Here is a 24,613-nt window from a genome sequence, read left to right as displayed (position 1 = left end):
GAACTGGTCCAGGGTACAGGAACTAGTCCAGGTTGCAGGAACTGGTCCAGGGTACAGGAACTGGTCCAGGGTACGGGAACTGGTCCAGGGTGCAGGAACTGGTCCAGGGTACAGGAACTGGTCCAGGGTGCAGGAACTGGGCCAGGGTACAGGAACTGGTCCAGGGTACAGGAACTGGTCCAGGTTGCAGGAACTGGTCCAGGATGCAGGAAGTGGTCCAGGGTGCAGGAACTGGCCCAGGGTACAGGAACTGGTCCAGGGTACAGGAACTGGTCCAGGGTACAGGAACTGGTCCAGGGTGCAGGAACTGGCCCAGGGTACAGGAACTGGTCCAGGGTACAGGAACTAGTCCAGGTTGCAGGAACTGGTCCAGGGTACAGGAACTGGTCCAGGGTACAGGAACTGGTCCAGGGTGCAGGAACTGGCCCAGGGTACAGGAACTGGTCCAGGGTGCAGGAACTGGCCCAGGGTACAGGAACTGGCCCAGGGTACAGGAACTGGTCCAGGGTACAGGAACTGGTCCAGGTACAGAAACTGGTCCAGGGTGCAGGAACTGGTCCAGGGTACAGGAACTGGTCCAGGGTACAGGAACTGGTCCAGGGTGCAGGAACTGGCCCAGGGTACAGGAACTGGTCCAGGGTACAGGAACTGGTCCAGGGTGCAGGAACTGGTCCAGGGCACAGGAACTGGTCCAGGGTGCAGGAACTGGTCCAGGGTACAGGAACTGGTCCAGGGTGCAGGAACTGGCCCAGGGTGCAGGAACTGGTCCAGGGTACAGGAACTGGTCCAGGGTGCAGGAACTGGCCCAGGGTGCAGGAACTGGTCCAGGGTACAGGAACTGGTCCAGGGTACAGGAACTGGTCCAGGGTACAGGAACTGGTCCAGGGTGCAGGAACTGGTCCAGGGTGCAACTTTGTACTTTGGGTCCAGGTTCATGAGGTGCAACCGTGTACCCCCCCCCTCCTTCTCCCTTCCCTGCTGTTGTTAAACTTTGCATTGTAGCGTTCTTACTATTTTCAGGCTGAGCATTCTTGGGCTCCATGTTCTTCGGCACGCAATTCTACTGCGTCGGGAGTATTATCTTGGATGCAGATAGAATCACTGCATGAGGATTAGGGGTGAAACGATTGTACCGAATACTCGAAATGGAAATCGTTACAAGCTAACAAATCGATTATTCGAAAGTTTCCATTTCTTGATTATGCATACAGTACACATGATTACCGTAATGTCGTGTATAAAAGCAGGTGCTTACGGCCGTATAAGACACAGCTCAAACCATGCTTCTATTCAAAACATGCTTCTATTCAAAACATGCTTCTATTCAAAACATGCTTCTATTCAAAACATGCTTTTATTCAAAACATGCTTTTATTCAAACCATGCTTCTACGTCAACATCATCCTCTGCACTGTGCAGTGCATACTGCCACGCATGTACTCGCACATGTACCTAGTCTTTGCAGGGAGCGGCTTCTATTCAAACCATGCTTCTGTGTTACGATGCGCAAACTCGGCTTTTATTCGAGTCATGCTTCTATACAGGTCATGCTTTTATACAGGTCATGCTTTTATACAGGTCATGCTTTTATACAGGTCATGCTTTTATACAGGTCATGCTTCTATACAGGTCATGCTTTTATACAGGTCATGCTTCTATACAGGTCATGCTTTTATACAGGTCATGCTTCTATACAGGTCATGCTTCTATACAGGTCATGCTTCTATACAGGTCATGCTTCTATACAGGTCATGCTTCTATACAGGTCATGCTTCTATACAGGTCATGCTTCTATACAGGTCATGCTTCTATACAGGTCATGCTTCTATATATGGTCATGCTTTTATACGCCACACTACAGTATACATGTGTGATTGTAGATCGCCCGATGTGCGAGAAAAAATTCTTTTCTCCGCAGGATCAATTTTACAAGAACCCGATAAAGGTTTAGGTTACTAGTATTGGATAGTCTAAAAGTGTAACAGTTTCATCCCTATCCTATTGAAGATGCATAAGGGGCCGTCTGGGGCTACGCAAAGTTTTAGTATGTTCAGCCCCTACCCACCCACCCATCTACCTTTCCTGCAGGTAAAAACAAATCTCGATAAAACATTGATGTCAATGTTCTTCACCCTGAAGTAACTGCACTCTCAATCTGCATTCAACAATTATTTTCAAAAGGAAACTCCTAAAATCCAGCCACTGCCAAGCGAAAACGTTTCGTTCTGAAAATACTACCCGTAACCTTGGATCGCCCCTAAGGTGGATGTACAGATGCATGAGGTTAATACATGTGGCTGCATTTGTTCAATTTTGTTTCGTTTCTGCTCAGACTGTGGACGTGTGCATCAGTGGAGCTGTGAGCGAGCGGCTGCGTTCGCCGTCGTCCTGCCCACACAATGAGACTATTTCAAAGTCAGGTAAGGCGACGAAACTAGCAATGTTCTGCTGCTAGGATTACGGGGAGGGGTGAGAGGACAGTGCAAGCATACTCAAGAATAGGGTGAATGTAAGATAGATAGACGGAGGACAGAGCAGAAGTGTTTAAGGGATTGCGTAGTGGCAGGGGAAGGAACATGATTCACCCTATTCTTGAGTATGCTTGCACTGTCTTCTCACCCCTCACCGCAATCCTCACCCTCCCGCTTCAAAGTTAAACGCACAGCGTTGGCTCACTCCGTCCACCACAATTACACCCCGCCTCGTATCATGATGCTCACAACCCCTAGTCACGTCAATACAGACTATAGCTCTCGGCACACACACCCCTCCTGGCATTTGCCAACTGCGAGAACCGGCCGCTGCCTGGTTCCCCTCTGTATATATCTCTCTCTTCATTATTTCAATTGCCTCCCATCAACGTTGCGCGATATTCAATCATCAATTTTATTTTGTTCACGTAACAGATCTCATCCCTGCTGCTTATCTTAATCTACTCGTGCACGAGCCACGCTCACCCGTACGTCTAGCTCCCCCCCCCCCCCCACTCCCCACTCACCCGTACGTCTAGCTTACCCCCCCCCCCCACACACACACACACACACTCACCCGTACGTCTACAGTCCATTGAGAAAAAGATGATACCCTAGCTTTTGGCCATAAACGGGTCAAATTTTGAGTTTTTGCCCCACTATTTTTTGGCAATCCCCATGGAATGCTCTTCCAATTGTGTTTTTGAAGTCTATTTCTCCAAAGAGCAAGCCATAACGAGAATAGAATAGAATTTCGGCCAGGTTTTCCCCCAAAGCACTGAATTGGGGAAAACCATGAAAATCCAGGCCGTTCACTCCACTTGCATAACTGTACATTTGCGGTTCGAGCCCCAGTTGGGGTACCTTTTTTTTACCCTTTTTCAAGTTTCAAATCTCGCGGCACTGCACAGTGTACCAAAAATCGCCAAATACGGGAGCTCTCCAGAGCCAGCGCTCATCTTTTTCTGAATGGACTACAGCTTTCCCCCTGCTAATCATACAATTTCTTTAACTCATTCAGCCCTAAAGACGTATATATGGGCCGCAATCAGCTATAACATGTCTTTGGGTTTTCGTAAAAAAAAGTTGAGAAATGACGAAATAAAAAATGTTTTGTCGAGCGCGTTCACACTGCGCTTCATTCATGAACCGGTGGCGATCATCTTCTCAAATTTTGTTCGAACACTTGTTTGGCGGTCTAGTTCAAGTAGCTGGCGAGCAAAGACTGACAATGTTTGTATCTAGTGACAGTAGAGCAGCTCACAGGGCCAGACGATCGCTGTGCATGGCGCAGGTTTGGTCAGGTGTCAGCAAGTCCGTGGCGGCGGGTCTGCAGAGCGACGATGACAATTTGTTGGGATCTCAGTGGTGTTGATGTCGACAGCGAAACTGAATCGCCCCTGCCGTCCCCAGTAGCGAAGAGGCAGAAGCTGTGTTAGGCGAGTACATTAGGCGACGAACTGCCTTACGACGTTACATGCTCTCATGAGTCGTCTGACGCAGTCTGGCAAGCGCAGGTGACGATCAAACGTGTTACTGCCAGAATCGAAAGAGTATGCAAGTGCAACGCTGCCCACAGCATCGTGGTGCTTTCCCGGAAGAACTTGGTCCATGACTTGGAACTGATGTCGTTGACATGCTCAAGGCTGTGTCATCACCTCCAGTTCCTTTGTATTGTGCTCCTCCACAAAAGCCACTAAGTTTGTCTGTGTGTCAGACTGTGCGAAAACTTCCATTTTCTATTTCAAAGTATAATTATATTTTGAAAGTTATGTTTGCGGCACTTTGAGACTACTTTGGTGGCCTGTACCGCCTTCAAGATGTCAAGTAAGGTCTCAAAAACTGTTTTCCAAAATTTGCAAATGTTCACTTGGAGACATGTTTTAGCTGGTTGTGGCCAATCTACTGTAGTGTCGCGTATAGAAGCATGACCTGCAGAGAAACATGACCTGCATAGAAGCATGATCTGTATAGAAGCATGACCTGTATAGAAGCATGACCTGTATAAAAGCATGACCTGTATAAAAGCATGACCTGTATAAAAGCATGACCTGAATAGAAGCATGACCTGTATAGAAGCATGACCTGTATAGAAGCATGACTGGAATAGAAGCCGGTTTTTCGAAGCGCACCGTGATGCAGAAGCACGATTTGAATAGAAGCCGATTTCTACAAAATACACGTGCAAGTACGTGCACAGTACATGCGTAGCAGTATGCACTGCACAGTGTAGAATGATGATGTTTTGAATAGAAGCATACCATTAATAGTGGCATGGTTAGAACTTCGGCATATACGACCGTAAGCACCTGCTTTTATACGCCACATGACGGTGCTAGTTATGGAAAATGACCACCAGGCGCTGAGAATGTATACGTCTTTTTCAATGTCAAATAATGAGTGTACAGCCTGGGTGCCATGACCTGTATCTCTTTAACGGGTTAATCAAGCATTCCAAACCCTCCATGAGCCGTGAGCCTCAGGGGCCGTTTACATGAGGAAAATAAGCCCGGGCTTATTCGCCTCGGGCTTATTTTTCAACCGTTTACATGACGGTTGTACGGGGCTGAGCTCAGGTGAGTGACTGCGAGTTCTGCGCGCATTATTTTTCAAATCGCACATGAACGCAGTGGTAAATATTCGTGTCTGATGAAATTTGGATCAAGAAATGCCGGCTCAGGTTTCTACTGCCTTTCCAATTGTCACTTATTTTTCGAGAAGGTGAAAGATGGGCTAGGACCTTCCACTGGACAAAAACCAGAAGAAAACATACCAAGAAACAAATAAAAGAGACGCACTGTCCACGGCCACATTCTCTCAGGTTCACGAGGCAAAATCGAAAAATACGGAAAAACTCGCTTATAAGCCCTTCTTGACCGTTTACATGACAAAATAAGCCCTGGGGGTTGGATAAGCTCGGGGGTCAAGGGTAGGGCTAGTTCAGCTCGGGGCGAGCTGAATAAGCCCGCCTGACCATGTAAACGCGCGCTCTAAAATGACTGGGTGACTGATCAAGGCGGGCTTATCGTACGCCTAGGGTTGAATAAGCCCGGGCTTATTTTTCTCATGTAAACGGCCCCTCACTCTATCATCTCTTGTGGGCCACAGGCCATCGTGAGCCTCATTCTATCATCTCTTGTGGGCCACAGGCCATCGTGAAGATTATATACAGTAAGAGCAACTGGAAGAACTGATACACTGAGTGACAATCAACCTCTCTCACTCTCTCTCTCTCTCCATCTCTCACTCGGCCTCTTGTTCTCCCTACAGACTGGCGGCCATATTGCTGCCATGACAATGTTGGTCTCCTTGAGAACAATACTGCAGACGACGGCCAATAAAGAAGGTAGGCTGTGTGCCAGACTGTTGATGATTTGATTTAATGTATTCGCACTTGCGCCATTTCTGGTGTATAAGAATGATCATTCCACGATTATCATCATTATCATCCTCTACTGATGAGCTCCAACAGGGAGCAAAACAGCTGTCTAGAGGCGTGGAACAATTTTATCTCTCAACGGAAGTGTCCTTGCTGGTGTCTGTATGGTTCGGCTGAAGAGTGCGTGGTTGTGATGAGTTGGGAATGCAATAAATTGTATTGGCAGTGATTTGTTCAATCAGATAAGCGACTTAGTCAGTCCCATATCACAGCCCCACTTTGGACTGTGTGTGTGTGTGTGTGAGTGCGTGCGTGCGTGCATGTGCGTGTGTTTGTGTGTGTGTGTGTGTGCGGGTGTGCGGGTGTGTATGTGTATGTGTGTGCGTGAGTGTGTATATATGTGTGTGCATGTGTGTGTGTGTGTGTGTGTGTGTGTGTGTGTGTGTGTGTGTGTGTGTGTGCACGCATACATGTGTAACATCATTCAAAGTTTCTCCCTCTCCTTCTCTCCTTCTCTCTCTCTCTCTCTATCTATCTATCTATCTACCTATCTCTCTCTCTATCTCTCTATCTCTCTCTCTCTCCCTCCCTCCCTCCCTCCCTCCCTCCCTCCCTCCCTCCCTCCCTCCCTCCCTCCCTCCCTCCCTCCCTCCCTCCCTCCCTCCTCTCTCTCTCTCTCTCTCTCTCTCTCTCTCTCTCCTCTCTCTCTCTCTCTCTCTCTCTCTCTCTCTCTCTCTCTCTCTCTCTCTCTCTCTCTCTCTCTCTCTCTCTCTCTCTCTCTCTCCCTCGAGCGTTGAACCGGGTTCTTAATCCACCATACCCAGTTCGCAAGGCTGGGCGGGGTTGTGAGCAGGCTTTCATTTAATCTTTTCTTATTATTTCTTATTATTTCTGCTTTTCATCTCATTACAAAAATTCTGCGCTTTTTCTCCATCTGCGCATAAAATCTAAACTGACAACCTGCTTGTTAAATCATGCACCTGCTTTCAGGCGTAAAAACCCTGTTGTAGAGGTCTCAGTCCTCATTTGTTAGACTTACCTGTCTTGTAACTTACTCTCTCTCTCTCTCTCTCTCTCTCTCTCTCTCTCTCTCTCTCTCTCTCTCTCTCTCTTTCTCTCTCTCTCTCTCTCCCTCTCTCTCTCTCTCTCTCTCTCTCTCTCTCTCTCTCTCTCTCTCTCTCTCTCTCTCTCTCTCTACCACACACACTCTCTCTAGTATCCACAGCTAGCGGCAGAGCCGAGGAAGCACCTCACATCCAGCGATGGCACGGAGACACGGTTCAGCTACACTGCCTGGTGGAGGACACTGATCAAGCACAGTACGTGACTTGGAACAGCACTTCGCCGGGCTATCGGGACGCCATTGCCGGCGGTCGCATTCGCGTGACGTATCATGTACTTGCCGAGGAGCGCCGTGTTCATTCCAACTTGACGATATCCGTGCTACGGCGCACCGATGCAGGACTATATTGGTGTAGTTTGGCTGATACCGTCGTGCCTAGTCACGCTGTAGCGCTGGTCCAGCTCACTGTTCTAGGTATGGTTACTGTGCATGTAGTTAGCTGCTTTGATGTGGATGTGTGTGACTGTGTGTGACTCTGTGTGACTGTGTGTGACTCTGTGTGACTCTGTGTGTGTGGGAGGGGGGGGGGGGGGGGAGGGGGGTCTGTGTGTGTGTGGGGGGGGGGGGGGGTATGTGTGTGTGTACATGTATGTGCGTGTCACTGTGTGTGTGTGTACGAGTGTGTGCGTGTGTGTTTTCCTTTTGACTACATTGAGAAGAGTGTTGCTTTTTAAAAGATCTGAACTATGTAGATTGATAGTTTCACCGATGGACACTCATGGACACTCATGGACACTCATGGACACTCATGGACACTCATTTAAACTATTCCAATTTCAGAAACTTTCGCTGCTCAATATTTTCGGTATGAGGGCAAAAGGCCAGGTTAGGTGAACAGAAATTTTCGGTACAGAGAAGCAGTTCCCTATTGGATTATGTGTGTTAGTGTTTGTTCGGTGTATTGAAATTTTAGGTAGGATACAGATGCGCCGAATGTACTGAAGAAAGAAAAAAAGGTACAATGTACACCGAAAATTAGTGAAGTTAGAGTATTGATAGTACCCATGGAGGGCATGTGGCGGCCCCATGCTTGTCTTCATGACATACATACAGCCAGCGAGCCACACAGCCACCGAGCCAGGGCAGCCATACAGCCACCGAGCCAGGGCAGCGTGGGAGACGGGGACACGACACGGGCGACTGCAAAGCTAAACGATATGGGTCTCGCTCCCAGCCTGCCCCTTGCTGCCGTTCTTGGCGTTGGGCCGGTTTATACACACACCTGCATGCTATCTCTTGTCTGGGCTGGGTTTGAGGTCAGTAGATCAAAGCCATGATTGCAATCACAAGTTGCTTAGACCACGGATCTCGTCGAACTTTTTTTTTCGAACCCGGGTTTGAAGTCGACATCTTTTCGGATACCGTGCAGTGGAGTAGTTTTACCAGAGATTTACATCACACCAAATTTTTGGCCTGGTCCATCACCAGGGAAATTACCCTTGAATCGGCTTGATGTAATGAAATTTTCAATTCCCGTAGCTATGCAAAAGACGTTACTTCAGTAACGTCTGGCGCTAGCCAGGGTCCACACAGCTGTAATTCCGTGTTTGTGTGTTTGTGTCGTCGGCATGCCTGGCGCTATCCCGTACCTGTCCGGTACCGTGCCATCAAAGACAGCAGGCCACAATATTCAAATAGAGCTTTCAAATGCGAGATCATAACGTGAAGCAACTTGGAAGAATGAGTATGTATGCGAAGTGTATCGGGGGAATGCATGCAGTGCGGATTCGAATCCAAGGTTATGTCTTGAAAAAATAGGAGAAAATGAAAATGTTATAACATCCCTATGCTTTTTTTGCCTAGGTCATCAAGGTGGTAGACGGTGTCGTATAACCTCCAATGCAAAGAGAAAGTTTATTTATTTCACTCAGGGCCCTACGCTATATTTATTTTGCCTAGCTCATCATGCATGTTATTCGAACAGATGGAAACTTTCTGCAATACAATGATGTAGCCAATCAATGGAAAAAACATTTCCATCAGTTCTGATAACATGCATGACGAGCTAAGCAAAAGAGCATAGCGTAGGGCCCTGAGCTTCCAAGCTCTCTCGTTTGAAATCGCAGTGAAGATACCGTTTTCTCTCTCCCTCTCCCTCCCCCCCCCCTCTCTCTCTCTCTCTCTCTCTCCCTCTCTCTCTCCCTCTCTCTCTCCCTCTCTCTATTTCCTGTGCAGCCCCGGTGAGTAACACCTTCATCAGTCCCCATCAGACCGTGCTGGAAGGACACACCACCACACTGATCTGCAGTTACAGCAGTAGTTTTCCAATGAACATCACCTGGCTATCTAACACCGGTACACCTCTACAGCCCAGTAGGAACATCAGCATACACACCGTACTCGACAGCACATCACACCACATGTCCATCACATCAACAGTAACACTGCACAGTGTGACCAGGCATATGGCTGGCCAGTATGACTGTGTTGCCGTGGGTAACCTGGACCTTAGCACTACCGATCGTCTTGACAGCGGTGCTGGTGCTGGTGATGGAATGAATAATGCCAGCACTGCCACCATCATCAATGTGTTGTGTAAGTTCTAGCATCAATGTAGCATCAAGAGTATAACCCCCCCCCCCCAGAGTGTGCAACTCCTGATACCCTTTCTATGGGGTACGCCGCCGGCGAAAACTCATATCACGTGGTGCAGTGTCACAATTATACGTTTCCTGCCCATTTTTAGCGAGTAGCGGAGTAATCATAAAAGCGCACCCCGGCAGAAACTCACTGCGCGTATGCAACTCGCCAGCATAATCGTGGTTGATTTTCGGATTGCGCGCATGCTATCCTTAGTTACAAAACGTACCTGAGACACGTGATGTAAGTTTTCGCCGTTGGAGATCCCATATGCAGAGTTGCGCACTCTTGGGGGCTTATATACTCTTGGTAGTATTGTGTAAGTGCTAGCATCAATGTTGTATTGGGCGTAAGTACCACTGTATTAAAGTCAACAATTATTCGGCGCATATTTATTTTCGGCTATTTTCAGCCTGATCATATTTGGCCGAAATTTTGTTTTGCATGCTTCAGTGAGTGTGACAGTCAGGCAGCAGCAGTACAGACCGAAAAGTCGTTGCAGCCGAAATGTGTTTTAGGCTGCGTTTACACGGAGACGAAACGAAACGGAACGAAAACGGGCTAGCCTCGAATCGTTTTCAAACCGTTTACACGAGTACGGCAAATCGTTTTGAACCATTTACGCGAAAACGGAAAACGGGCTATCAGGCTGGAGTTAGCACGTGCTGGCTTGGCGAAAGGGCGGGAAGTAACACGTTAGTTGGAGTTGGTACATGGTACGTGCTGGTGGTCGCAAAGGTCAGGTATTTCCCGCAAAATATAGTCCCGCGCGGAATGGTTTCCATGACCGCGCTCTGTTTCCAATCGTTTTCACTGTTTTCACCGTTTACACGAGAACGAAAACGTTTTTAAAACGTTTCAAAACACTTTGAAGTGCGTTTCCATTTCGTTCCGTTTAGGTATCGTTTTCGGGCGTTGTCGTGTAAACGATAGTAGTAAACGCAACGATTTCGTTCTGTTTAGGTCCTACTTCGTTGTCGTGTAAACGCAAATCGTTTTCAATCGTTGTCGTGTAAACGCAGCCTAATAGAGGCCGAAATTTGAATGGGTCGAAAAATTTTCTAATTGTCCACAATCTCCAACGCAGCCATTTACACAAATAGCAAAGTTCACTTCTCAACTCCTAAAACGGTCTCTTCACTGCGATTACTCTGATGATGAGCCAGGCCCGAAAATTTGGTGTAATGTTAATTTGGTTTGAATCGCAGTGAAGAGGTCGTTTTAAAGTTGAGAAGTGAAGTTTGCTAAAGGTCGAAAATTTGTCGACTTTTAGTATCATCAGTGTCCTGTGTAGGTACTGGCATTAATGTAGTATTGTATAGGTAAGCTGTTTTTTCTTGCCATTAGGGAGGTTTAATCCCACGTAATCCGTGTGTACTTTACGTGTGTGTACCACGCGATGCTCAGTGGCACACGGACAGACGTTCTCTGATTCACTGCATGACGTGTATGGAGGCTCGCCCACGTTCCGCCAGAACGCGAGTGAAAATCAGAAAGGAGTGCATTGTGCAAGCTGTGAGGGTGCTCAGCTGAAGCAGTTTTCGAAGCACGAAATCAAAATATTCGATGAGCTCCAAGCTTCGTCTTTGGTCCTTTCGCTTCCTTGCTTTTGTTTGTTGTCGCATGAAAACTTTGCTTTTTTGAAGTCTTTCTTGTCATTCTTTAGTCCGTGTGAGGGCTCACAGGGAAAGGGAAAGATGGTGATACCTGCTATGTCGGATACCGCCAACCATGCATCGACGAGGCACCAGGCGCGAACTGATGGTGGTGGCGGTGAGAAGGAGAGCTCTGTGCCAGAACTTTGCAGCTTAGAGAGCGTGTGTGGGCAGGCGTGTGCTTACCGCCATATTGCCAGGTGTGTCTTTACCACCATATTTATCAACCATAAGTACAGCTGCAGTGGTGTCTTCAACTTCATTCTCCTGGATTCAGATAAAATAAAAATAAATAAAAAATGTCACGGCTCGCATCAGACTCGGCTAGAGGCTGAGTTTTCCGCATCCGTAGGAACACCACCACCCTTCAAAGATCTAAGGCGCAGATACAGCTCCTAAAGCAGTGGGAGGTGAGTAGATCAGCTCACCAGCAACGTGGTCAAAGACCGAAAATCCCATTCACTGCATCAGATAAAATAGACGTGCTGCAAATCATAAAGCTCATGATACCTGATGGTTCGTCTCGAAAGCCCTCCGAGTCACAACACATTCAGAGCCGACCAACCCATCGTCGACACAAACACAAACCAAGCTCACTTCGAAGTGCTTTCGTTTCTTCCCGAACCGTTATCCGAGGTGTTGGTGTCCCGACATAACATGTATACTTTTGTTGTTTTCGCAAGTTTTGAATCCGTGTGACTAAACACAACATTGCGAACGTGGGTCCATTGCATGAACTTTACGTGTATCACCCACGTTCCCGTATCCGTTACGTGCGACTAAACATCCCTATTGTTGCTGCGTCTGCTGCTGGACAGGGTACCGGTGCGTTGGATTGCGGGTGTGTGTGTGTGTGTTTGCGCATGCGCATGCGTGTGCGTGCGTGTATGTCTGTGTGTGCACGGGAATACCAAAGATCTCTTATTCCGGACCTGGTACTGGCTGTCAACGCCCTTTCACAATTCCTAAAACTAACGAAAAACTCTCAATGCAATTATTTCTGTTCTCAGATGGACCAGACATCGTGACTGATCTCAATCCGGCGTATACGTATCGCCACGACAACACAAGCTTGACGTGTGCCGCCGCGGGCAATCCGCTGCCGACCGTCGCCTGGCGCTACTCGCTGGAGAAGATCGAACGCGCGTTCCACGGTGACGGAACCGATATCGGCACGGTTACCAGCGAGCATCCGGACGGCGCCACGACCAAGAGCACGCTGAAGCTCACCGACATCGGATCGTCTTACGTTAACCTGACTGTGTACTGTGTGTTCCGTAATAGACTCTCAAGTAATACAACCAGCAGACACGCAATGGTCTTGTACACGGCAGGTGAGCTTTTTTATTTTTTCATTTTTTTTACGAGAAACCACGAACCTCGGGAACAGAATACTGCATGATAGAGGAGGTGAGTGCTATGGTGCTGCTCAATGAAATCCAGTCGCGGCACTCGAGTTTGCGCCTTGCATCATTTCGCAGCCCGATGTTCGCAGGTCTAGGGCTGTGCAACGCCCGGCGCATGCTTGAGCGACTTGCCATGACTGGATTTCATTGATCAGTGCTGTACATGCAGTGCGATGGGTGCAGGTTCGGAGTGAGCCGGACGTGGGTTCCTACAGTCAGTTTCAAAAAGATTAGCACTCCTGGCGATCGCCTGGGGAGTTTGCCGTCTTACCGTATGAGCACTCGAGCGCTGCCTGGAAAAACTCACTGTGAACTCGAAGAAATATTCCGCGAGAAAGCATGAAAAATGGCAACTCACTCAACTCACTCACGTTGATAGTCATGCACAGGTATGTCTGGTTTACAACAAACGAGTTCTTCCTCGTATCGATAATGGAGTCAGAGAGGACATGTCGAAATGAAAGTGTTGTTAATGTTGACGAGCGGCATGCCGGGGTCCCAATTCGTTTTGTGACCAAATAGTTTCTTTGAGCTGCGGTGCAATTTACTCAACATGTGACGAAAAGGACATCGACACGGACTCATTCCCAAGGCCATGACTTGGCAAAGCTATCCGTGTGACTTCGACGCCATTTTTGAGAAAAGCAGACGCCTGTGAACGCTGATAGAAGACGGCGTTGACTAGTGTTTGTTCTCGTGTTCTTGTTGTATGCATTATCACGCCCATAGCCATTGTGAAGACCTTGGCCTTCATCACAACAATAGGTCTTATGCACGTTGTACGGATGCACGAAATCCCGTAGAATCTCGTAGACTCTTGTAGAATCCCGTAGACCCGGTTGGATGTTGAATGTGCAGGACCCTATTGTGTTTACTGCTATTTTCACTATGAAATGGGCCCTGAAGGCATTTCATACGAAACCTTTTTCCGGCAGAGATCTAGCTAGTCGTTAGTTCAATCCGAAAGTGAAAAAGCTGGAAAAGCAATTGTTTGCCACGAAATATGAGGCTAAATGGGTCAAACCGCGCATGTACAGCGCACAATGTACACCCAACCAGGTATGTACACACCTACGGCCCTGGCACAGAACTTCGTACGTCTGTACAACGTGCATAAGGACCATAGCCATCGTCTCTCTCTGTGTCTCTCTTTCTCTCTGTCTCTGTCTCTCTCTCTTTCTCTCTCTGTCTCTCTCTCTGTCTCTCTCTGTCTCTATTTCTCTCTCTCTCTCTCTCTCTCTCTCTCTCTCTCTCTCTCTCTCTCAGCAAACCCAGCAAAGAGTGACAACGATGATGTAATCATCGCGGCCGCAATCACATTGCTGGCGGTGGGCACCATTTTGGTTGCTATGACAGTACTTTTGTACCGCAACGCACTCATCGGGCATGCCAGCCTTCAAGCCAGGAATGGTGAGTGTGTGTGCGTATGGGTGTGTATGTTTGCGTGTGTGTGTGTGTGTGTGCGTGCGTGTGTGTGTGTGTGCGTGTTTGTCTTTGAGCGGGTTCATGTGTACATGGATATGAGTTTGTCTATGTGTGTGTGTGTGTGTGTGTGTGTGTGTGTGTGTGTGTGTGTGTGTGTGTGTGTGTGTGTGTGTGTGTGTGTGTGTGTGTGTGTGTGTGTGTGTGTGTGTGTGTGTGTGTGTGTGTGTGTGTGTGTGTGTGTGTGTGTGTGTGTGTGTGTGTGTGTGTGTGTGTGTGTGTGTGTGTGTGTGTGTGTGTGTGTGTGTTGTGTGTGTGTGTGTGTGTGTGTGTGTGTGTGTGTGTGTGTGTGTGTGTGTGTGTGTGGTGTGTGTGTGTGTGTGTGTGTGTGTGTGTGTGTGTGTGTGTGTGTGTGTGTGTGTGTGTGTGTGTGTGTGTGTGTGTGTGTGTGTGTGTGGTGTGGGGGGGGGGGGGGGAGGTTGCCAGTTGTATTGATTTTAATGAAATGTGCAGAGCTTAATGACCCTATGATCTTGGAAACATGTATTGATATAAGTTTTTTTTGAGGGACCATGTCTCACTGAAGCAACATTCTGTACATCTGTACATCTGTAGGCAGTGATCAAGAGTGAAAACAACTTGTACATCACATCTGCACCGTACCGTTGGTCAAAGACCATGATTGAGATACGAGAGGTACCTGGCTCAAGTCCTGCACGGGAGCGTTTTTTCCAGCCGTGCTGCTACCCACAGTCAACTGGGAACTTGTGGCCGGGCACAAGGGGTACATGGATGCGGCTAATGGGGTCTTTCTCGGCACTTGTGCCAGTGGTTGTGAGACTTATCCACTCCCCCCCCCCCCCCCCCCCCACCGTTAGGTGTTACATCTGCTGCTAGGGTTTTACCGGGTGTTAGCGGCCGTCGTGAGTTCCCTTTGGGAACGGACACGATGATTTGCTCATCACAGCGGCACATGTGTATCAAGCATAGCTGCAACAGACAACTTTCCTAAATCTGTTAATTTCCAATGTCAGCACACGTTCATCATGATGCAGCCACGTGTAAAGTCGACGAGACCTTTCGTAGAGTTTCTTCTCATATGCGTGCACGTAGCTATATTGTTCTGTGTTGTGTTGGTGCTCAGTAGAGTCCATGTGGTGTTGGTACATAGTGGGAGTCTGTGTGGTGTTGGTACATAGTGGAGTCTGTGTGGTGTTGGTACATAGTGGATCTGTGTGTGTGGTACATAGTGGAGTCTGTGTTGTGTTGGTGCTCAGTAGAGTCCGTGTGGTGTTGGTACTCAGTAGAATCTGTGTTTTGTAGATACATAGTAGAGTCTGTGTTTACCAGTCACAGTGCTGAGTGGAATCATGTATTCATGGGAAATAAAATTCATGTGCAAATTCATGTGCCAAAGTGCAGTGGATCGGATGTGCATCCTGGATTATTATTATTTCTTTGTCCTTTTTTCTTTAGAATCTTTATTATAATTATTATTATTATTATTAATTAAATAACCGACGAGGAGACAACAGTCGTAAAATAGCAATGAAAATATCAATTGTGCACTCATAACCATGTATAAACAATTAAAAATGAAACAATTCCAGAACGTTTTCGTGTGACCATCATCAGTGGAACATCGTCACATAGTAAGAATCACTAAAACAACCAGTTATATAGCTAGAGTAATATGAAAAGAAGCGTGAGAATGCAGCACAGCTAGCGGTTATGCATAACGCGTGTAGTGTGAACCTTTGCAGGTGTATCTGAGAATGGTAGCAGTAGATGAATGTGGCAGCTGTGAGTGCGTGTGAACAAAAACTGGTGAGTGCGTATTATTTAAAAAGTGTGAGTGCTACAACATTTTCTTTTTGCTTGCATAGAACAGGGTCACGTGTGCGAATATATACAGCTTCCAACACCTGCAACTGCTTAAAGAAACGCGCGCGACAAATAACACTAAACCAGGAATCGTCAAACAACTTACGACAATCCGGACTGGACACCAAATGCTTGTAGATGGCAGACTTGCTCTTGTCGATGTCGAACCCCTCCTCGTCCGTATCACTCTCATCCTCCACTTCCTGTTCCTGCTCACCCTTGCTTTCCTCCTGACCATCCTGTTCATCCCCATCATCCATCCCTCCATCTCCATCTCCTCATGCCATCGCTTCTTTCCCCTTGACGTGTTCACTGCTGCGCCCGTACTTTCACCTGCCACTACTGGTTCCGCCTTCTCCATTTTTCTCAGTCGTGTCTCCGCTAGTCCTGGCTTCTCCTCAGATTCGTTTTTCCTCCATTTTCATTTTTGTTCCCCCGAATCTCCTGGTGATCTTTCCGTTACCGCCTGTCAGGTTTGTTAACGAACGATCGTCCGGTGGTCTCCATGCCGTGTTGTTGTCGTCAAGAGTGACACCAGATTCGTGTGTTGCGCTACTGTTGAGTCCGGTGTTGTATCCGTTTCTGGTTGTGTTGTAATACTGACAGGGTAGTAGTAGGCAACGGGTGTTTTCGTGGCCTCCCACGCTTTGGCCTGCCTGCCCTGGCCGCTTTTGACAACAAGGACAATGGGACGTGTTGTTTGATACGTTCGGACAAGTGTTGAAGGCGTCCTGCCAACATACCGACTACCGCACTGTCGGCATTCAAAATGATAAATGAGGTGACTCAAATGATGGGTCGGCAGGACGTCCTTCAACACCGTGAACGAACGTATCGTGGTGAAGACAGTTACTACATTCACTGCATAGTACGTCTTCTGGACAATAGACTTGACAATACGACTGACCTTGTCGACTCCGCGCCTTTCCAAGGCAGGCACAGGAAGACACGACAAGGAGCCGGGCCGATTGTCAGTTCCTTACGGGGCGCCTTGTTCGTGAGTAGTTCGCTAACAGTGATCCTGGATATCCGTTCTTAAGAAAGACAGAGCGAAGGAAATCAAGTTCTACTTGCAGTTTACTCTCGGAGCAAATGCGTCTTGCCCTGTCAGCTAAGTTTCGACTAGATTGGTCTTGTATGCGAAGAGCAATATGAATCGTACATAATATACTGACCAGTGAATGTAGGCTTACGATACACCGATGTCACAACACCCTCACATGTCTTTTCCACGAGTACATCTAAAAACGACAATTTGTTGCAATCCTCGTGTTCACATGTGAAGCGTAATGCAGGGTGGACATCATTCAACTCATCTAGAAAGGCTTCACTGTCACGTCTTGTTTCGAAATAGGTAAATGAGTCGTCCACAAATCGAACGTACAACTGAGGCCACTTTATTTTGTCCATTCTCGATTCGCAATATCCAACGAAGACATTTGCCAGTACCGGGCCCAACGGAGACCCCATCGCCACACGTCTGTCTGCTTATACATAACATCACCAAACGAGAACTCTACGCCACTCGTCACCATCAGCATCAAACGTCGAAATGCTGTCTCCGGTAACCATGGAAGATCAATGTCATCATCATTGTGGTATAGTCTTCGCGCGCAGATATCTATTGTCTCGTCTAGTGGTACGTTTGTAAACAAGCTTACAACATCGAAAGAGCACATATGGGCAGTAGGCGGGAATAGGGTTGTCACGAAGGATTTCAACGAATTCAAACGTGTCCTTAACGTTGTGTTTACAATAATGCTCTAATACCGGTTTGTATCATGCCGCAGAGCCACTTGGATATAGCGTATTGGGGGCGAACAAACCCGACGGCGGTAACGGAAAGATCACAGGAGAACAAAATGAAAATGGAGGAAAAACGAATCTGAGGAGAAGCCAGAGACTAGCGGAGACACGACTGAGAAAAATGGAGAAGGCGGAACCAGTAGTGGCAGGAGAAAGTACGGGCGCAGCAGTGAACACGTCAAGGGGAAAGAAGCGATGGCATGAGGAGATGGAGATGGAGGATGATGATGGGGATGAACAGGATGGTCAGGAGAAAGCAAGGGTGAGCAGGAACAGGAAGTGGAGGATGAGAGTGATACGGACGAGGAGGGGTTCGACATCGACAAGAGCAAGTCTGCCATCTACAAGCATTTGGTGTCCAGTCCGGATTGTCGTAAGTTGTTTGACGATTCCTGGTTTAGTGTTATTTGTCGCGCGCGTTTCTTTAAGCAGTTGCAGGTGTTGGAAGCTGTATATATTCGCACACGTGACCCTGTTCTATGCAAGCAAAAAGAAAATGTTGTAGCACTCACACTTTTTAAATAATACGCACTCACCAGTTTTTTGTTCACACGCACTCACAGCTGCACATTCATCTACTGCTACCATTCTCAGATACCCTGCAAAGGTTCACACTACACGCGTTATGCATAACCGCTAGCTGTGCTGCATTCTCACGCTTCTTTTCATATTACTCTAGCTATATAACTGGTTGTTTTAGTGATTCTTACTATGTGACGATGTACCACTGATGATGGTCACACGAAAACGTTCTGGAATTGTTTCATTTTAATTGTTTATACATGGTTATGAGTGCACAATTGATATTTTTCATTGCTATTTTATTATTAATTACTCAGGTATTGAGCCAATAATATATGTAGAAAGGAAAAGGACATTATGGAAACGAGTTAAGAGTAACTCTCCACCACTGTAACTAGATACTATATACAGTCAGAAAGTGCAACAACTAGGCACAAAACTGACAGAGTACTGAGACATTCGTTAATTACTATTCATATTATCAAGAGTACATAACCCAAGAGTGTGCAACTCCAGCTATGGGGTCTGCGACGGCAGAACTTCACATCACGTGATGAACCCCGTGCACTCTAGTGCATGATAGATACTGGGTTGTACGCAGCCCAGCTTTGGGTACAACTCTCTTGTGGTCACTTTGCACTGTTTGCCAGCATAACCTTTTGAACCATGTCACGTGATGTGAAGTTCTGCCGTCGCAGCACAGCATAGAGGTTGTGCAGGCAGTTGCACACTCTTGGTTATGTACTCTTGATATTATTTAGCAAATTAGAGGCACACATGCTCATGCTGCACTTTTCTCTCCGGAACTCAACACTTGCAAGCCAGATACGAAAGAAAGAAAAACAAAAAAAACATGTCACCTCTAATTTCCTAATAATTGAAATTCTCGTGAAGTCCAAATTTGAAATTACTCTTAATATGTATTCATATTTCTCTAGGGCAGTCCCCCACAGACCTGTGGTCTCCTTACGGGGTACCCTAGCCAATCTATGGATCTAGCGAAATCCTGTCATCGTCAGGACAGTTCCCGCTGCACCAAGGGCAGCTGCACCAAGGGCAGCATCCGCTTATCCGCTGCACCAAGGGCAGCATCCGCTTATCCGCTGCACCAAGGGCAGCATCCGCTTATATCAGGTTTGTACTCTACTTTCCTCCGACGTGATGTCTGTTAACAGTAGAGATGTCTGGCTCTACGGAATTACGTATGAAAATCCGTATGTGTCGTACGCTCCGGGGAGCGAGGGCAGCCTTCATACATAAATCTCTCTACGGATTTCCGTAGCAAAGCTCTTTCCTACGTTGGGTCTTGCGTGAGGCTTTTTGAAATAATTTTCGCATTTTTCCGGATTTATCCACGGCAAAGTTCGAGCCGCACGAAACACAAGGTACGCACCACGCGGATAAGAAAATTGAAAACGCGGTTTCGGTTCTTGGTGCACGCCGTGGGCGCATGCAGCCTCCAAAGCAACAAGGCGTGCTTAGCAGTCGTGCAGAAATCACGTAGAGCGGAACCCAGAGCGCTGATTTTTACGTATGAAAATTACGTTCAGTTCCTAGAGGCGCATTACCTGCAATAGTACTCAAATGCCAGTAAAGGGCAGAGAGTAGCATGCAAGAGGTACACAAAAGGAAGTAAACTACAAATAGATCTGTATCATTGTTGCTGAGGTTGGTTTTGCCATGAAACTCTGAGTAAAAACAAAACAGCCCTATTTTATACAAAGAAAAATGGACCAAGGAACTACAAGTTACGCTATAATGTCCACTAACACCACCAGTTACTAAACAATCAGCTCATGCGATAAACTTGCACGACACTGCACTTTTGTGTGCCTCTTGCGTTCAGTTCCTACGTTATTTTCAGACGTAACTACGTGGAGCGAAACCTGGTTATTATCACAACCTTTGTGATGTAAGCCAGCAGCAGGTAGACACGCAGGACAGTAGCCAGCAGCAAGGTAGACACGCAGGACAGTAGCCAGCAGCAAGGTAGACACGCAGGACAGTAGCCAGCAGCAAGGTAGACACGCAGGACATTGGATACCGGGGATGCTTGCCTTACCAATGCGGGTACAGCGGGTACTCTGACGTGATGCATCATTCCCTTGTTCTCGCCCTGTAATGCCTGCCTTTGTCAGTTCTACCACTGTCCTCACTCATGCATTCTCTCTCTCTCTCTCTCTCTCTCTCTCTCTCTCTCTCTCTTCTCTTCCCCCCCCCCCTCTCTGTGTCATGCACATACAGATCGCATTACATCCCCGTCAACGCCGTCATCATTATCGCCTCGGTGCAGCGATGTACATACCAAGGCGATGCCACGCTCCCACTCCGTCCTCAGCTTTATACGCCGTGGCTCGTATACATCGCAGCCTGGAGCAGCTCACGAATCTTGTCTTTGTGGGCATGGACAGCAGCACACTACCCACACAGTTCCTGCCACCGCCCGGGTGCATCCCGGACGACGAGAGTTGCTTCGAGGAGACCGCCAGCACTCAGGACCCCATGGCAACAGCGGCGTGTGCGGACGGTCAGTAGCATGGACAGCCTGCTGGTATAAGCAGTGTTAGCCGAGCCCTGGCAACAAGAAGAGTGCGGCGGCGGCGATGCGCCGCAGACGCAGTACTTGCTCCGTGATGTCCAGTGCAGTGCCGTTGTTCTCACGCCGCAGCTCGGTAAGCTCGCAGGTCTCCCGGCCAATAACAATAGCAGACAGACGTCCGCGTCCATTATAGAAATGCTTGACGGCGGCACGAACGGGACTTACGAATACTGCAAGGACGGCAGAATCCTGTACCACGGCCCGGACATGATGAGTTCGGGTGACGAGTACTCGGCGGTACTCGGTGACGCCAGCTCACACGTACCATCCGGAAAGTACTCGCGGCCAGCTATGCGTCCCGTTCCGAAGTCCCTCCCCATGTGGTGGGGGTGGTAGGTCCGCCGCAGCCAAGCGCAACGACTGGGTTGATGACGCAACCCCGGAGGATGACCTCACCGATGATGTAACGTGTCATGTGACAGCCGGGCAGACGCCGAGAAGACGGATCACCGCCAGGGATGGCTGCGTCTCCATGGGATCCGTAGACTCTCTGTTGACGACGCAGCTCTACTCAACCTCTCAAGTCTCCGTCGACGAGCTCATGGGCTGCTGCCATTCCTCCCCGGGTAGTGTGATGTCATTGCCACGGTGTAATGACATCATCATGGAGTGCAGTGACGTCATCGCTTCCATCCCACCGCTTTACGAGAATGAGGTGGGCGCTGAACTGTGCAGGCCATCTGGTAGCCATACCTGCGCAGATAAACACCATACAAAGGAATCGGTTGATTGTAAGAAGTCTTGAGGCCTGTCACACCACTTCCGAGTACATCCATCGTCAGTGGCATGGCTGCCAGAAAGAGCTCGTCCAGTGTGACGGGCGCAAGAAATGTCTCACCGACTTGTGTCATGAACAACAAGGAGTGACTCAATCGTCGGCATGGTATCCGCCGGGAGCGGTTTCTCCCACGCTCGCGCTCCTCAGCAGGAGTGTTTCCTCCACCAGCGTCGTCGCCGCAACCAGGAATCATTCCTCCCCGGTTGCGATGGAACCCACCAGGACCGGTTTCTCCCCTGGCGCAGGTTGACCCGGGACATGTCACTGGATAGCATCGCAGGGACTGGGGGTGAGGGCAGGACCGGCGTGGATTTCACCAGGAAAGCGTTGGCATCTGCTACCTGCTCAGACAGCATATCACAGCCGCAACAAGACGGTAAGATCAGGGAACATGGCTACGCACACACTGCAACCACTCCTCCGCCGCCGCCAGCAATACTGCCCAGTCACAGAACCCAGCAACGACAGCAGCAGCAGCAGCAGCAGAGTTTACCAGGACAACAGCAAGGGCACTTGCACCACTACTGCCAGGATCACCATAACAGCCAGGATAACCCTGAACACCATGACAACCAGGATCACCCTGATCACCATGACAACCATGAGGAGGGGGAGGAGGGCGCCGAGAGCCAGTACGGGAACAGTGATAACACACACGAGTACGCGGTCTTCCAGCTGAACAGCCGGGCCAACAGCTCCGATAGCTCGTCCGGCGGCAGTCTGACACGGAGACCATCAAGCTCATCCTGCACCTACGCTGTGTTTGAATCGCACAAGGCGTCGCGACGAGCAAATGATCACGCCAAGTCCGTGCGTATTTCCCGCGCCACCGCTGCGTCAAAGAGGGGCGGGCGTGAGCGTACGCATCGAGCGATGTCCCACCATGGCAACTCGTATCCCTTGGCAACCTGTGCCGCGTCCCGTGGCCGAGCACGCAAGTCCGGGTCCGTTTGCGACGCTGCTGCCGCTGCTGCGGGCAGTGATGATCAAACGCCCAGTCGAGCAGTGCTGTCGTCCGTTCCCAGCTTCTCATGCTATCTGCAAAAGCGCGCTGTCACCACCAGCACCAAGAGTGCCCAGACCAGTTCAGTAGGCACGGAGTCGGCAGACACGTCGTCCCGCCGTCCGCCACTGCCTCCACCTGGCCAGGCAGCAACGAATAGCACACCGGCGAGTGCAGTATCGAGTGCAACATCGGGTCCAGTGTCGAGTGCAGCTGTAATACCAACAATAAGTACCTCAAAGACAGGGCTGAGGAATAACAATGGTGGTGTTTGTCCACCACGGCCTCCACCAGGCCGGGCAGGCGCAAGGAGCGTAACCGTGAGCGCAGTATCGGGTGCAGTATCGAGTGCAGCTGCGATACCAATGGCAGACACATCAAGGCCACGTCTTTCTAAAAGCAATAGTGTTGGTCCACCACAGCCTTTAACTGGCCGGGCGGCATCGAGGAGCGTAACCACGAGTGCAGCATATTGCCCAGTAACGAGTGCAGCTGCCATATCAACGGCAAGCGCATCAAGAGCACGCCTGACGAACGGCAACAGTGGTGGCGCACTCACCCGACGTCATCGTGACAGCAAAGGCGACATAATGCACTACGCGGCAGCTAGCAGCGCCGATGTGGAGGTGAACAAGTTCCACCCTGACGCTGGAGCCGAGTCGGCGAGCTCAGGAAGGAAATTCCATACGCCAATGTCCAATCACATGGTCAAGACGGCGATGAAGTTCCCTGTGATGTCACCGATGAGGTCATCACGGAGTTTGAGTGAGGTGCACACATACACCCTACCATCTCATCAGAAGGTGAGCGAACAGCAGCAACAACAGCAGCAACAACAGCAGCAGCAGCCCAAGGCGACTCGCTCGGCTGCAATATCGCCCGTGCTGAGTCACAGCTCTTGCATCACTGAATACGACGACAGTATGGTTCAGGACACTGCCAGCACCGTGCAGTCGGCCGATGCCAACCAGCAGCGGAAAGAGAACTCGGCCAACCACGCCAGCTCCGGTGTGCTGTATGAAGTTCTCATCGGACCGCGCAGTCGCTGCGCTACGTCCACGAGGTTTTCCGATGTCGATGCCCTTACGTCCAACGTGGAATCATCGCTCGATGGTGCATATTATTCGTCCACTGTCGACGCCATTTGTCATTCTGTAGCCGGGAACGGCGAAGACTATGCATGTCTGGCGAAGAAGGCGTTCAGCAACGGAAACGTCCCCCTGAAACCATCATTCAAAGCCAAAGATCATTGGAGGACCATCAGTTCGCGTTTGAGGCATACTCAGCAAAGAAAACGCCACTAGGACAAGCAGAATCAGCAGCAACAACAGCAGCATCAGTCGTAGCAGCAGCACACTGCCTCAGAAGAAACAAAACGGCAGCAGCAGCAGTCAAAACAACAACAACAGCAACAACAACAACAACAACAACAACAACAACAACAACAACAACAACAACAACAACAACAACAACAACAGCAGCAGCAACAACAACAACAACAACAGCAGCAGCAACACCAGCAGCAGGAATAGCAGCAACGACACCAGCCCGCCACTATCACCACTATCACCACTATCCGCAGCAGTTACAACAATAACCACTACTCCAGCAGCATCATCAGCATCAGCAGCATGAGAAGTATCGCTGCTCATCAGCATGAGAAGTAGCCATAGCAGAAGCCATAGCAGTGCTGTTAGTATTAGCAGCAGCAGTAGCAGCAGCAGCAGCAGCAGCAGCAGCAATAACCAAAGCAGCAAGAGAAGCAGCAGCAGTGCTGTTATTTTAGCAACAACAGCAGCAACAACAACACCTGCAGGAGCAGCAGCAGTAGTAGTAGTAGTAGTAGCAGCAGTAACAGCTGTGACAGCTGTGGCAGCAGCTGTAGCAGCAGTAATAGTACCAGTAACAGCAGCAATGCCATCCAGAGAGGTGTGCTTTGCTGTTGCTGCTGCTGCTGGTACTGCGGCCATCACGCAGTCGCACAG

General features: G+C 48.9%; 2 protein-coding genes across 2 annotated transcripts; both read left to right on the top strand.

Moving 5' to 3' along the window:
- The first annotated feature begins 5,744 nt into the window (after positions 1-5,744).
- On the top strand, positions 5,745-21,968 carry LOC135810274 (uncharacterized). The gene is made up of 6 exons (XM_065323756.1): positions 5,745-5,817; positions 7,067-7,387; positions 9,149-9,508; positions 12,219-12,542; positions 13,881-14,024; positions 20,493-21,968. The coding sequence occupies exons 1-6, from the start codon at positions 5,763-5,765 to the stop codon at positions 20,813-20,815; spliced, it is 1,527 nt and encodes a 508-aa protein (XP_065179828.1). The 5' UTR covers positions 5,745-5,762; the 3' UTR covers positions 20,816-21,968.
- LOC135810656 (AF4/FMR2 family member lilli-like) lies at positions 21,728-23,932 on the top strand. Its single transcript, XM_065324147.1, has one exon. It carries the CDS (start codon positions 21,728-21,730, stop codon positions 23,930-23,932), a length of 2,205 nt encoding a protein of 734 aa, XP_065180219.1.
- The last annotated feature ends 681 nt before the right edge of the window (positions 23,933-24,613 follow it).

This window comes from Sycon ciliatum, chromosome 2 (genome assembly GCF_964019385.1).
Source record: "Sycon ciliatum chromosome 2, ocSycCili1.1, whole genome shotgun sequence".
NCBI lineage: Eukaryota > Metazoa > Porifera > Calcarea > Leucosolenida > Sycettidae > Sycon > Sycon ciliatum.
This window is presented reverse-complemented; position numbering and strand designations above follow the sequence as displayed.